This window comes from Epinephelus lanceolatus, chromosome 22 (assembly GCF_041903045.1).
Source record: "Epinephelus lanceolatus isolate andai-2023 chromosome 22, ASM4190304v1, whole genome shotgun sequence".
Taxonomy (NCBI): Eukaryota; Metazoa; Chordata; class Actinopteri; order Perciformes; family Serranidae; genus Epinephelus; species Epinephelus lanceolatus.
The window spans coordinates 13787451-13801818 of NC_135755.1; the positions used below are offsets into that span (position 1 = coordinate 13787451).

A 14368-nucleotide genomic window follows, 5' to 3' on the forward strand; every position below is an offset into this window, starting at 1 on the left:
CACACTTGAGTGGTTGTTTGGAGGCAGATTTTAATTAGAACAATACATGACAACCCTCTCCCACCCTGTTCTCTCTTCCATCCATAAATATGTACATAAATCATTTTACTGTCAGCTCTAAATCTGATCTACCCGATAGTGTCCTTCCACGGCCTCTCTTTGCCATGTGTCGGCTTGGCCTTAGCTGATGCTGCAGCCATGGGTTGGGTCTGCTTGAGGGGATTGTGGGTAAAAGTCTGCCTCAATGGACCTGCGGAGAAGACATATTAACAGTTTCAGTACACACACACAGAATGTCCAAGCCTTGACAGCTAAGAGACAATCATGCTAACGGCTTTTTTGTGCTAAACATACAAAAAAAATCCATAAATCAAATACTGACTTCTTCAAATGTCTTACTTCGTCTAACAGAATAGTAAGTTTACTATCATGGAAGATAAAGAAACTAGGGATGTGCGCTATTAGTCGTCCAAACGATTAAACGTCCGCCAGTAGTTGGTTAAGCCAATTAGTGTTTAATTCACGTACAAGGCTGCTTAACTGTCATGCAGCCGCCCGCCACTAGTGGGTGCTACAGAGCCATCAGACAGCAGCCCCCCTCCCCGCGGTAATGCTCAAGTAGACTGGAGTTTTAAAACAGCACGTGGGAAATAAGAGCGATGTCCTCTCGCAAAACCAGCACGGTTTGGTAATACTTCACGACAATCACGACGATGACCTCGCAAGATATGCGTCCACTTAACTTTGTCGAAGGTAAAGGCTTCAGGAAGTTAATGCAATATGCTGAGCCTGAATACACCGTGCTGAGGCCGGGACTGTTTTCCTTTTGTTTTCCTAGTCGACTAGTCTTTTCGTTTAGTCGACAGGGAAATTAGTCGCCAGGAACATCCCTAAAGCCGAGCTCACCTTACACGATTTTCACCACAATTTTGACGTCACAGAGGATCTTGAGAGCCACCTTGGGAGGTGGTCGGAGGTGAGTCGGCAGATAGTCTGCCACGACGAGTCCTCGTGTGTGAACGAGCCTATGAGTAACTCGCCCCCTCGTCTGCGACTGGGACTGAATATCTGGCATGCTAGAAAACTGGAGAAGTCTGACACGACTGACAAAGAGCATCAGCCAGTGAGAGGCGGGATACGTCCCACGTCAGCACGCAGGAGGACGGAAGAGATGTGAGGACAAGTTGCAGGGTTGCCAGGTCCGCTTATTAGCCGCGACTTTGGGCTTATTTTTTGTAAAGTCACTTACAAATATTGGTAGTCGCGGTGGGTCACAGTTTTTTTGGGCTTGTTTCTAAAGTGGAGTTGCTTATTTGGGCTTGCTCTCTAAACGTCGCCTTTCTCTATATATATCTGGCGCTTCTTTTGGGCTTGTTTCCATAGCCCTGGTTGCTTGTTTCTCTCCCAAGATCTGGCAACACTGACAAGCCGGCAAGCAACAACAACAATGGCGGTGTCCACAGGATCACAGGGAGCGCGTTGTGTTTGGACCCAGGCCCTGGAGGCAGATCTGATTCAACACTGGGACAAATATACATGCCTTTACGATGTGTCAACTCCAAGTAAAAAAAAAAAAAAAAGTAGTTTGGTGACGGCACCACGTTATCCTGGGCTCTGTCGGCGAGGGCTCGGTGGAGAAATCACACACAGGTCGTAACGCAGTTGGCGAGACTCCGGATGACAGAAACACACGTCGCCAGGTATGAACACTCAAAAGATTACAATAGCCTTCGTGACGCATTTTGCTGGGTGAAAATTGTGTAATGTGAACTAGCCTTAAAGGAAACAAGAAAATGTTCACATTTGAGAGGCTGAAACCGGTTAACTTTTGCTATTTTGGCTAAAAAAAAAAAAAAAACACTGTTCATTCCAATTTAATTTTATCCATATAGCTCAGGGGTAGGCAACCTGTGGCTCCGGAGCCACATGTGGCTCTTTAGCCCCTGTCCAGTGGCTCCTTTAGCCTTTGAGAAAAAAATTCTATGGAAATTCATTCTATGAATCCAAATGTTGCTGAACCTCGATAGCAGTGGCTGGTTAGCTATGGATGCCAAATCCAAAAAAGTAAATTGAATAAAATAGAGAATGTAGTAGTGTGTGGACAGATTTGTTTGCTCTCACTGTCAGCTCTGCAAAATTTAAGTACCAAATAATCATAAATAGTGCCCTGCACAGTGTCCACCTTGTGGTAAAACACATTAACAAATGCTTATTTAGACCATAAGTATACGCTAATTTAAACTTAATAGGCTATTTACCTTGATTATAAGGCTCAAACATGTTTTGCGGCTCCACACAGATTTTTTCAAATTATTCTTGGTCAAAAATGGCTCTTTTAATGGCAAAGGTTGCAGACCCCTGATATAGCTCAATAGTACAAATCACCATTTGCATGATTTGAGGGCGTTACAACATATGACACCCTCCAACCTTGTCCCTACCCCTCACGAAGAAACTTCAGGAAGAGCTGCTGTCAAGGAAGCGCCCCCCCGCAACAGATGTCGGGTGTACAGAATGATTAATCTGTCAAATGACTGACTGATTAAATGTGCAATAATCAGTTCTGCTCTAAAGACTTATTTTGGAAAGTCTTCCAGGTTTCAGCCTTGATAAGCTTTCATTCAAGGCTCCAAACACTCATATCCATCCATCCATTTTCATCCGCTTATCCAGGGCCAGGTCACGGGGGCAGCAACCTGAGCAAAGCACCCCAGACGTCCCTCTCCCCAGCAACGCTTTCCAGCCGATCAGATGCCCGAACCACCTCAACTGACCCCTTTGACGCGAAGGCGCAGCGGCTCTACTCCAAACTCCCTCCGGATGTCTGATCTCCTTACCCTTTCTCTAAACCTTAGAACTTTTATTACAGTTTTAAGGCCTTGTGGACTCAACAGCAGCACATCTGTAAGCAGATTCCAAAATGTGTATCTGCTTCCTGAGCTGCAGTCCGCCTCCATTTAATCACACCTTAACCTGCCCTAAATACAGAGCAACTTTATGTATGTTATTTTCACATTCAGGTAATGGTTTGTGATTAGCTGGCTTTCAGTCCTGTGTTAAGAATTTAACATTAAAGGCAAGACAGCACTCATAATCCCCATTAATACCTTAGTTTTACAATCAGCATTTCATTTCCCCCCCCCCCCCCCCCCCAGTCTTATTATTGCAATAACTGGCTCTGGACACAAGGGGGAGCACCTCTGCCATGTCTACATCAAGACATCATGAAGTCTACTGAACATATTGTATTGTACAGGGTGTCTACAGGTATCGAACACTTAAATTTGATGCTTTTAAAAAAGACTTTAATGGCATGCAAAGTCTAATATTTATGAAATTGAATTTAAGACATGTTAGGATTCTTTACGGACATGAAGACACCTTGATGGAAAAGAAAACTAGTCATGGAGTTGTTGTGCACTTTTAAATACATGCAAGGATTGTATTATTATTGAGATGATTATTATAGCCAATCATAACATGTCCATAATTCCACCTGTCCATCTTCCACTTCTCCTTTCGAAACAACTCAAACCAGCCGTTTCTCAGTGCTTGAAATAAATTAAGGAGTAAAAAGTCAGTCTATATGAAGCTAATGAGGTCATGATGAGACTGACCTTTAGCAGCGAGGTCAAGGTGATTTTTGATTCTTCTGTCCCTCTCCTCCAGCTGCTGGGCCAGCTGAGCGTTTTTCCAGCCTGGAGGAAAAATAAAGACACAGTTACAACATGTACAAACACCAGAATAATCAGTGTTGCTGTGAGATGTATATTTAGACACGTACCCTTCTTCATGCTTTGGATAAAGCCGTCATTTTGGGGCAGGGCGGAGGCCGGGTGTTTGATCCTCTCTGGGATCCTCAACCTCTCTCTGACCAAGGGGTGTCTGAGCAGGGCCACTTGACCCAAGGAGAAGCAGTTGGAGGTCAGCCAGTAGGTAAACACCGCCTGAGGTTTGAGAAGAAAGATTTAGACTAAATCTGCAGCAGCAGGTTAAAAAGGTGGGTTTTGTTTTTCAACGTGTATCTTATTTTATCAGTTTTATGTGTCTAACTGACTTAAAGGAAAACAAGTGTAAAAAATAGTCCAGTATTGAGAGACAGAGCTGCAGCCAGCAGCTGCGAAACATGGTGCAATGTAAACACACGGGGCATTTGTGCACCTGACGTCCACTAAAAGTGTTTGTTTTTGTCACTGACAGGCTCAAATTGTTATTATAAGTGTCTAGCAACATTATGGAAAGGATCCCTACAGAGATAGACTTTTTTTCTTAAAGAGTAAGATCCTTTCTCTTTAACCAGAAACAGCCCTGAAATCTTCATTGCTAATTCCACCAACCTGCATTTAAATCAACAGTGTGAATAGAGCCAGCATATTTTCTGAACTAAACTGAGCTAAAAAAAAAAAGTAAGGAAATTTGTGTTTGGTAGATTATTTCTTTGTTGAAACAATGCTTCTTGGCAATAAATCTCATACTGTTGGAAAGCCTGTTTATTTCCCTTTTAAATGGTGCCACATTTGTAAGGAACATTTTTTTGTTGCTGTTGCGATTGACTCTTGTTTTGAGCTTCTGATACCTGTCAGCATGGGCCCTGCTACAGTGATCAGTTGGTGTCTGCTCCAAGAATCGGCATGCCAGTTTTGACTGATCTGGATAGGGCCCGTGCGATTGGGCAACTTCAAGCTGGTATTCCCAAGCTGCTGCATTATTTGGAGTGAGCCCTAGTACCATCTGCAAACTGAAGGCCGTCTGCAGTCTGTTCCGCATTGTCTGGACAGAGAGCCGTCGGCCAGATCATCCTGCAAACCTTGACTGCAAATCTGTCGAAGACTGCCTATAGTTCCTAAGTGCTAACAGGTTGAGGAAACGGACTTCTTGGGGTGCCGTCTTCCTGGGACGCCCACTTCGGAGCCTGTCTCTGACATCCCCAGTTATATGGAACTTGGTCTTCAGTTTGCAGATGGTAATGCCGCAACTTGGTTTTGCGGAACACCAGCTTGAAGTTGCCCTATTGCACCGGCCCTAAACAGATCAGTCAAACGTGGCATGCCGATTCTTGGAGCAGTTGACAGGTACCAGAAGCTCAAAACAAGAGTCAATCGCAACAGCAACAAAAAAGAAAAGCTGTGTGGCATTGGCAGAGAAGATCTGGCAAATTTTTCATGGGCGCAACCCACATACTCAGCTCTGCTGCTCATCCCACAAATGCATGTTCTTTACAAATGTGGCACCATTTAAAAGGGAAATAAACAGGTTTTCCAACAGTATAAGATTTATTGCCAAGAAGCATTGTTACAACAAAGAAATAATCTATCAAACACAAATTCCCTTACTTTTTGTGCGTAGTTTATTTTGGTGAATTTAAGGTAAATTTCAAACAAACCAGGGTTGGTGATTGTTGGAAAAGTGGAAAGACAAACCAAGACAGTTTTTGTGAGCTTCATTTTGCTTCCTTCGACTTTGAATGAAGTGTGTTTTACAATGATAAAATTACTGTTTATTTAAATGGAGTCTGGTGGGTTTGGTGATGTTGATTTCAGAGCTGTTTCTGGTTAAACAAAAAGGATCTTACTCTTACAGAAAAGGTCTATCTCTGTTGGGATCCTTTCCATAATATTGTCAGACACTTATAATAACGATCTGAGCCTGTCAGTGGCAAAAACAAACACTTTTAGCGGACGTACAATCACGTTGCAAACGTACGGGAGACTAGGGTCTTGAAAAATACCAAACAATAACTGATGTGGGTGAATGACTGACTGACCGTGGGGAAGTTGATAGTGAGGGGGAGGATGATAAAGGGCATGATCCTGAACACAGTCTTCATGGCTCGCAGGTTGGGGTTGTCGATACCAGACTCTGCACCCAACTAAAAGAGACAAACACAATGTGTTGATTATTAAGGAACGCAGCGATGATAAAAAACAACTATAAAATCTCCTGGCTGACCTCCAGGATGAAGAACATGGTTCCAGTGACGGCCAAAGGCAGGATATAAAAGGGATCTGCTGCCGTCAGGTCTGTAAACCAGAGCAGGCCTCCCGTCTGCAGGCTGGGCACCGGCAGATAGGCCATCTTCCTCAGGGCGATGAAGAAAGAGATGAAGACTGGTGCCTAGAGGAACGGACGGAGAAGTGATTTGAAAAAACAGCTTACACGTAACACATAATTTTGGTTTAATGGGCAAAATCTTAAAATTTGGGAATATTGTGATACAAGTGAACTAACGGAAAACTACTCTGGTTTCAAGCTTTAAAAGATCAAGCCTGTGACGGGAAACTTTGGCCGATCGCAGGTCATTTCAGACAGAGGGTGTTCCTATTGGCTGTTCTATAAATGCAGATGTGTGTGCAGGTCCGTTCAGATGGTGAAAGCCTGATTCAATGGAAGAAAGTCCTGCAGAGAGAGTTGCTATTCCAGCATTAGCACCAACTGCCTACATGTGAAAGCAACCCGAAAAAGGGCGACGTGTTTCAGAGATGGAGAAGAAGTGAAGTGAAGAAGTTTAGCTAACCACAGCTCTCATTACTCTTCTCCAATTCTGCCTCTTTAATGGCTCAGTACAGCATCACAGGGGAAACAGTATAAAGACACAAACTGACCTGCACCATAGGAACTAGGAAGCCACGGAGAGGATTTACATCATGCTTCTTCTGGAACAAGTTCAGGTCGGTGTAGGCTTTGGCAACTGGAGCATGCAAACAACAGATCATGACAAGTTGGTGAGGCTGGATTATTCTTTTTCAAGCACACACACGTAAACATCTAAATCATGACTGAGAAGACAAATGCGATAAAGAAAGGAGGGCGACATCTTACATTCAAATTTGTTTCCGCTCTGCTTGGCCTCGTTCATCCTGGTGGTAAGTTTTGTCATTTCGGGTAGAACATTGTTCAGCTTGGCTGCCTCCCTCTGGCCCTTCACTATGACTGGAAACACAGCCAAGCGAGCCAACACTGTACCTGTAGGGATTAAAAGGAACAGGAAGTAGAGGAAGAGGATAAGAAAGGACACAGGACGTACAGCAGGCATCGTTTGAATCGCTTTAAATGAGACTTACGAGGAAAAAAAAAAAATCACCCTCAGATACAGATATAACCTGCCTGAACTACTCTCCCAAAATGCCTGAATAGATGCTGCAGCCATTAAGTGATAACTATTAAACGAATCCCAGAGTAATTTGATGGTTTAATCAGTTTGAGTGCATTTTTGGAACATGAATACGTCCTTGTTTCTTCTCTGCTTTGTGACAGTAAACCAAATATCTTTGGGTTGTGGACAAAACAAGACCTTTGAGGACCTCATCTTGGGTTTTGGGAAACACTGATCAAAAGTTTTCACCATTTTCTGACATCTCACAGACTGAACAACTGTCTGATTAATCGACAAATTAATCGATAATTGCAGCCCTAGCCAACACACTGATTTATAGTTGGTGTTGCTCACCTACGACTATGGCCCCCCACCAGGGCAAACCAAGATCCACGTGCATGAGCTCTAAAATGTTCTGGATAAACCCCACGGGTGTGTGGCTGGCCAGTCCCAGCTCTGCTAAACTGACTTCTGTGGTCGCAGCCTGCAGGACCTCCACTGCGGTCGGCGCAGCATCAGCCATCTGCTCAACAGCTGGCTGCGATAAAACAGGAGCAGAGTCCATGGACAAAAGCTCGGGGGAGGAATCCAAGACTGGAGGAGGACGAGGAGGAGAGACGTCCAGTACTGGTGCTGCCGTGGAGACGGTTTCTGCTGTGATCTGAAGACATCAAAGGAAACGGATTCACATCATTGAAGCTAAAAGGTAAGTGATGATTTAACCTCAGATGTCGCCTCAGCTACCTGTTCAGTGATTGGTTGTGTGATGATGGGGGCAGGGTCAGCAGGTAGAGAGACGGGGGAGGACTCCTGGACTGGAAGGCCTTCAGAGGCATGCAACACTGGAGCTGCCATGCTTCCATCCTCAGGTGGGATCTGGAAATATCAATAACGCCAGCTCTTTAATTTGACAAAGACTCGCTACATTATAAAACACGTCATCTCATTTTTGTCATCTTTTCCCTGTTGTCCAATCGGATGATTTGAGAGGCGGGTCTTCTGTGGTGGTCACGACAACAAGTTTACAGTTGTTAAACAATGGGGGAGAAACTGGTGGTAGACAGCAGGTTGTCAAACTGCCCCGGAGTCATCCTAAAATATGCCTGGAAACAGCCATGATGGAGGAGAAGCTCCTGGACCAACTGGTGGTACTCCCCATGACCCACCCTCTTTTTTTAGGATCTCATGTACCCACACAGATCTCTGTTTATCAGCCTCTCATCCTCAACCAGAGCTACGGCAAGTACCTGTATCACCTGTACATGAACTCACCTGTGAGCTGTTGTGTCTGACTGCCACTGCGTTCACCCACAGGAATTTCCCATGTTGTCTGCGGCCAAGCACAGTCCTCGCGGCAGCACTGTGACACTCAAACACTGTGTGCAGGTGAGACTTCTGGAGCAACCGCTGTTTGTGAAACAGAGAGACAAAGCGTCAGAATGATGGAGGCGTTACACGATAAACTACAACGTGATGATGGCACATACGGGGGCTGATGCTGTGTCACATGACATCAATTAGCTGCAATTCAGAACAGGCAGAGCTAAACTGGAACTGTAAGGAGTTTAATAAATGCAGTTTCTTTGTAAGTTGAACCTGATTAGAGCAAAAACAATTAACAGACAAATATTTTGGTCATACGTTAATCATTTAAGTAATTTAGCAAGAAAAATTATACGCTATTTGGTAGCAGTTTCTGCTTTATTCAGTTTAACAAGACTGTAAATCGTAACCTTTGAGTTTTGTCCTGCGGTGGTCAGATAACATCTGCAACATCTACATTTTAACTGATTAAAACTATAACCACATAATAACACTGTGACATTTATATTTCTTATTTTCCTACAAATCATATTCCAGATGTGCAGGAACATGCTTGTTTGGTTCAGACCCCAACAAAAAAATCACATTATCACAGTTTTTACATTTCTTTCAGGGGAAATAAAACGCAAAAAATACTATTCTCACAAAATCAACTTATTTGCAATTGCAGTATCTGACAAAACAATCACAAGATGATTTTTTTTTATGGCATATCGTGCAGCCCAAGAGTCTGCCAAGCAATACATCTATAATTTTTTAGTTCATGCAACTCATATTACCTCAGATAACAGAACAATTCACCCGCCTACATTACAGACAAACCCACCACATCGGCTGAGCATAAAAGGCACATTAACTTAAACACTCAAGCTTTAAATTGAGCTGTGAAGTGTGTCAGATAATCCTCTTTTTGTGCCAAAAATATTAAAAATATCAATATAAAAATACAGGAAAGTAACATAAGGTGTGTCACAGTTAAAACTTGGCTGACACAGTTAAAAAAAAACTGATTTTCAGCAGCACAAAAACACATTACAATATAAAATAAAAACAGAGAATGCAGAGGTGAGTGAGGGACTTTACATTTGTAATAAAACATAGAGATGCATGGTATATTAAATCAAGGCTACGTAAAATGGAGGAGGTTGCATGCACCTATGTGACACTGAAATCAATCAAAGACAAAAAAGAAGCTTCCACAAGTTTTCTAACTTCCTAACTGGAGCAGCTATATGTACATTAAATGAAAGCTTGTCATCTATCCATATATCCAAGGACTTGTATGAGGACACCCTCTCAATTAAGTTACAGTCAGGAGTGAAAATGCTAAATGCTGATGACCTGCGTTGTAGAAATCCACCATTTCAATGAGCTCTATGACCAAAACATCAGAGAAACGAGATGTGCAGAAGGGTCAAGTTAAAGCTCGGTGATATCTGGTGGCATTTAGCATGTGTCTAGAGGACACGGCGGTTGTCTAATTTAGATTTAAACGCCTACACCACAGGTAAACTGACAGCAGAGTAACAGCCCCAGAGTCTTTACAGAAGTTGCTCACAATGCTAACAGCTGCTAGCTGAGCCCTGCTAGCCTGTCAAGCAACAGTACATTTCAATAATATTAATAACCTTCTAGTGACTTCTCATGTATTTCTGTGCTTCTAGCCACACTGCCCACTGTGTTATCGTTTAGCGAGCTGGAGGTTTACAGCTACTTTAAACACCGGAGGACTCTGTCTTTAACACACAGGCTGTCTCTGTCAAAGTCACACAGAAGGCATGCACTCGTTTCTGCGCAGCGAGGATGCTAGCCGGCTAGCGAGTTAGCCGGGCGAAGTCACCGTTTGTGCCTTCGTTTCAGAAGCAAGGATAAAGTGCCGGGTGCGAAAGTGTGAAGAGGACCTACCTGGTTCCAAATGTCTGAAAGGGGATGGCTGCCTCGGCTCGGTTTCCCAGTCTGTCTCAGGAAACATCTTGCTAGGCAACCTGGAGTCACCCCACTCCTGATGGCAGCCATGTTGGAAAATAAACCTGTTACGGGAAGCGTGAGGGGTCAATGTTCCTGAGTGTTCGCGAGCGTTACAACCGTATGCAACGAACTTCGCCGATGTTTGGTGTTCTTGTTCAGGGTAAACAGGGCCATGTTGTACAAATATAATACAATTACTATTTTCCCAATGGTATTTCCTCAATTTCACAGTTTATACAGTTGAAGGATATACATATTAAACCAGTACATTTTGAAACAAATCTTGTTACAGACACACAGAAGCACTAAATGCTCTTACCAGTGGTGAAATAAGTACATATACTACTTGACTGTGTGACTAGGATTAGACTTGAGTGCAAATCTATAACAGTGTGACTGTGTTTTAGTCTGACGTCTGTTAACTTTGTGTCTTCGCAAGTTAATAAAGAAGTTTCTGCAGGCTCAGTCTGATCTGCTGTCTGTCTCTGGTTCTTTGACTGACGGTTCTGACTTACCTGCCGGGAAGATGGTCCAGCAGGAAAGGACACCAACTGACTGCTTTTTTTTCTTTCTTTTTTAGCGTGCAGGCTGTTCAACTGACTCTGCAGGTGACAGAGATGAACATGCGACCTGCAAATGCATGACATATTAGACAGCAAACCTGTCTTATTAGGTCTTTTTTTAATGAATTATGTGCATGTATTCAGTTAATGTGGGTTCATTTTAATGGACAACAATCCCATAAACTGCAAAACCTTACAACTTTCACCTTAAAGAAGCAATGTGTAAGATTTAGGAGGATTCGGTGCAGCGAGGACTGCAGATTGCAAACCAGCTGAAACTTCTCCTGGTTAGAATTCCTTCAGTGTTCATTGTTCAGGATGTTTTAACTGGGAGTTGAATTATCTGGAGTCTCTTCCTCTCCCAAACGGACGGGGTGATTAAGGGCCGTTTCATAGTCAACGCAAAGGCACGCAGACGCAAATGCATTGGGATGCATTGAGACGATTGGCCGCCATGATACGTGCTTGCATCTCAAAATGTGTTGTCCATTTGTTTGATACATGACGCAGTGACGCATGCATGTAGTACCATGCGTTGCCAGCGGGGGTGATAATGCAAGCCATGTATTTGAAATTAACCACTTTTTGTGAAGCAGGTATGAAATAACGGTGATCGAAGAGGAAAAACTTTGCGAACTCGTATGGGTACACCCCCATTTATATGACAGTTCTAGTGCCCTGCACTCCAATAAAATAGCAGTACTAGCTAGCCGGAATGTACCAGTGACTCTGCTACGCCCTATTGCGCGAGTGATGTATTGCACTTCAAGTGTCGCCTGCTTCGCTTGCATTCAATGTGTTGACTATGAAAGGAAGTGCGTTGCTCGCGTCGCTTGCGTTGCTTGCTAGTTTTGCGTGTGTCGACTATGAAACGCCCCTTAAAGGGATAGTGCACCCAAAAATGAAAATTCAGCCATTATCTACTCACCCATATGCAGAGGGAGGCTCAGGTGAAGTTTTAGAGTCCTCACATCCCTTGCGGAGATCCAAGGGGAGAGTGGGTAGCAACACAACTCCACCTAATGCAGGCTGGACACCCCAGATTAAAACGTCCAAAAACACATAATTGAACCCACAAAATATCTCCATACTGCTCGACCGTAGTGATCCAAGTGTCCTGAAGCCCCAACATGAAAAGTTGTTTGGAAAAAAGTCATTTGAACTCTGTTTTTAGCCTCACTGTAGCCTGTAGCTCTAACTGCCTCTCTCACTACGGACAAGCAGTATTTGTGATTTCTACTTTGTGTTTTTGGACGTTTTAATCTGGGGCGTCCAGCCTGCATTAGGTGGAGTTGTGTTGCTACCTCCTCTTCCCTTGGATCTCCGCAAGGGATGTGAGGACTCTAAAACTTAACCTGAGCCTCCCTCGGCATATGGGTGAGTAGATAATGGCTGACTTTTCATTTTTGGGTGCACTATCCCTTTAAACTGGTAAAAACACTGAAAAAAGCAGTTTTACATTCAAAAATCTGTGCCAGTGTTCTCATTGCAGAGGGTCAGCTAACTATGGTGGCTGACGCGAAAACATGAATGGCCCTGTCTGGAGCCAGTGTTTGGTTTGTTCGCTGCAACGTGGTGATCTCCATGGACGAGGACTCGCTCCCTTTATAGATATAAATGACTCATTCTAAGATAACAAAGACACAACAATGCTTATTTTCAGGTGATAATACACTTAAGAAAACATACTTAGATATTACTTTCAATTTCTGCCAATATATCCCCTTAAATCCTTCACGCTTGACTTTTAATTAAAATGGATTAAAGTGTGTTTGAAGTGTAAAACCCCTTAAAATGTACAAATAACACATACACCTTAATTTGTACCTTGAAGGACCTGAATTTTTCAATTAAGATGTATATAAGAGGGTTTTATGAGAGGCCGATCTTTCCTTGCCTCATGAGGGTTTATCTAAGGATGTATCTGAATGATTTAAGAGGTTTTCAGGAGGAACAATCCCATCGCATTGATTGTGTTTTTGAGAGGTAAAAAATTCTATAACACTACAAAATAACATTACACTTCACAGGTGGACTGGCGGCGATATATTAAAATAAGCGGTAGGAAAAAAATCGTGGGAAAGGAAAGGAAAAAGTCAAACCCTTCTGTCCAGATATCACATGAATTCCTGGAAATGTGCAACAGACTGAAAGTGAAAATTAAATCTCCGTCACATAGCGCTCTCTATTATGTTTGTATTTATGACAGCTTCATGTAGGGCAGGACGGAGGGTTAACCTCTCAGGTATTATGAGCCTCTCTCTGACTCACAGGTGTCTGAGTTAAAGTATTTATATGTCAGAGATAAAGTTCCTGGTAAAAAGTTTTCTTTCAAAGTGCAGATGATATGATCTGTATGTGAGCTGTACTGTCATGTGGTATTGTTATGTCTCCCTTTACTGGCTGCAAACCAAAATGGGGACATTAAAGTTTTGCCTTAGTTATCAATACCAGACTCTGCTCCTAAAAGCAACAATTTTGGTGATTAGGCAAAACCTCTAACCAGTGCTTTAGAAGTGACCTAAATTCACCTAAAACACCAATCAAAGGCACACGCAACATAAACTTCAAGCATTTCCTTCAGGATACATAAAGGTCTAGTGAACTGAATTGAAATCGAAAGCTATTCTTGTTCTATTTTTAGCACATGTACATGTATGATCTCACCCGAAAGGCACTGCACTAAAGTGTTTTCCCCAACAGTCAGAATCACTGGAAGTGCTTCTGTCATTGAGTTACACACTGAAATAAAATGTTTTTTATCCTGGCCTGAATTTTTTTCTTACAAGATAGTGCTGCAGAGGACGAGAACTGAGATGTATTAGCTAGAAAACACAGTGGGGCCATATGATGAAGCCTCACATAGTCCAAATTCAAAGTAGATTCAAATCATCCATCCATTTTCATCCACTTATCCAGGGCAAAGCATCCCGGACGTCCCTCTCCCCAGCAACGCTTTCTAGCTCCTCCTAGGGGACCCCAAAGCTTTCCCAGGCCAGACAAGATATATAATCCCTCCAGTGTGTTCTGGGTCTGCCCTGGGGCCTCCTACCAGTGGGATGTGCCCGGGACACCTCCAGCGGAAGGCGCACAAGATGATCCTGAACAGATGCCTGAACCACCTCAACTGACCCCTTCCGATGTGAAGGAGCAGCGGCTCTACTCCGAGCTCCCTCCAGATGTCCCAGCTCCTTACCCTATCTCTAAGGCTGAGCCCAGACACCCCACGGAGGAAACTCATTTCAGCTGCTTGTATCCGCGATCTCATTCTTTCGGTCACTACCCAGAGCTCATGACCATAGGTGAGGGTTGGGACGTAGATGGACCAGTAAATTGAAAGCTTTGCCTTCCGGCTCAGCTCCCGCATCACCACGACAGATCGGCGTAGCGCCTGCATCACTGCAGAAGCCGCACTGACCCG

The 14368-nt window shown here is 43.5% G+C and overlaps 1 protein-coding gene across 2 annotated transcripts; it reads right to left on the reverse strand.

Annotated features, from left to right (window-relative positions):
• Nucleotides 1–13: 13 nt before the first annotated feature.
• Nucleotides 14–11003, reverse strand: oxa1l (OXA1L mitochondrial inner membrane protein). 2 transcript variants are annotated; one of them, XM_033610005.2, is made up of 12 exons: nucleotides 10900–11003; nucleotides 10322–10446; nucleotides 8366–8500; nucleotides 7838–7969; nucleotides 7448–7754; nucleotides 6820–6963; nucleotides 6603–6688; nucleotides 5950–6114; nucleotides 5765–5869; nucleotides 3785–3947; nucleotides 3618–3698; nucleotides 14–250 (listed from the first exon to the last, which is right to left on the reverse strand). In XM_033610005.2, exons 2-12 carry the CDS (start codon nucleotides 10430–10432, stop codon nucleotides 129–131), a joined length of 1551 nt encoding a protein of 516 aa, XP_033465896.2. In that variant the 5' UTR covers nucleotides 10433–10446; nucleotides 10900–11003; the 3' UTR covers nucleotides 14–128. The 2 variants fall into 2 exon arrangements, with proteins under 2 accessions (XP_033465896.2, XP_033465895.2); XM_033610004.2 differs by lacking the exon at nucleotides 10900–11003 and adding an exon at nucleotides 10704–10722.
• Nucleotides 11004–14368: the final 3365 nt, after the last annotated feature.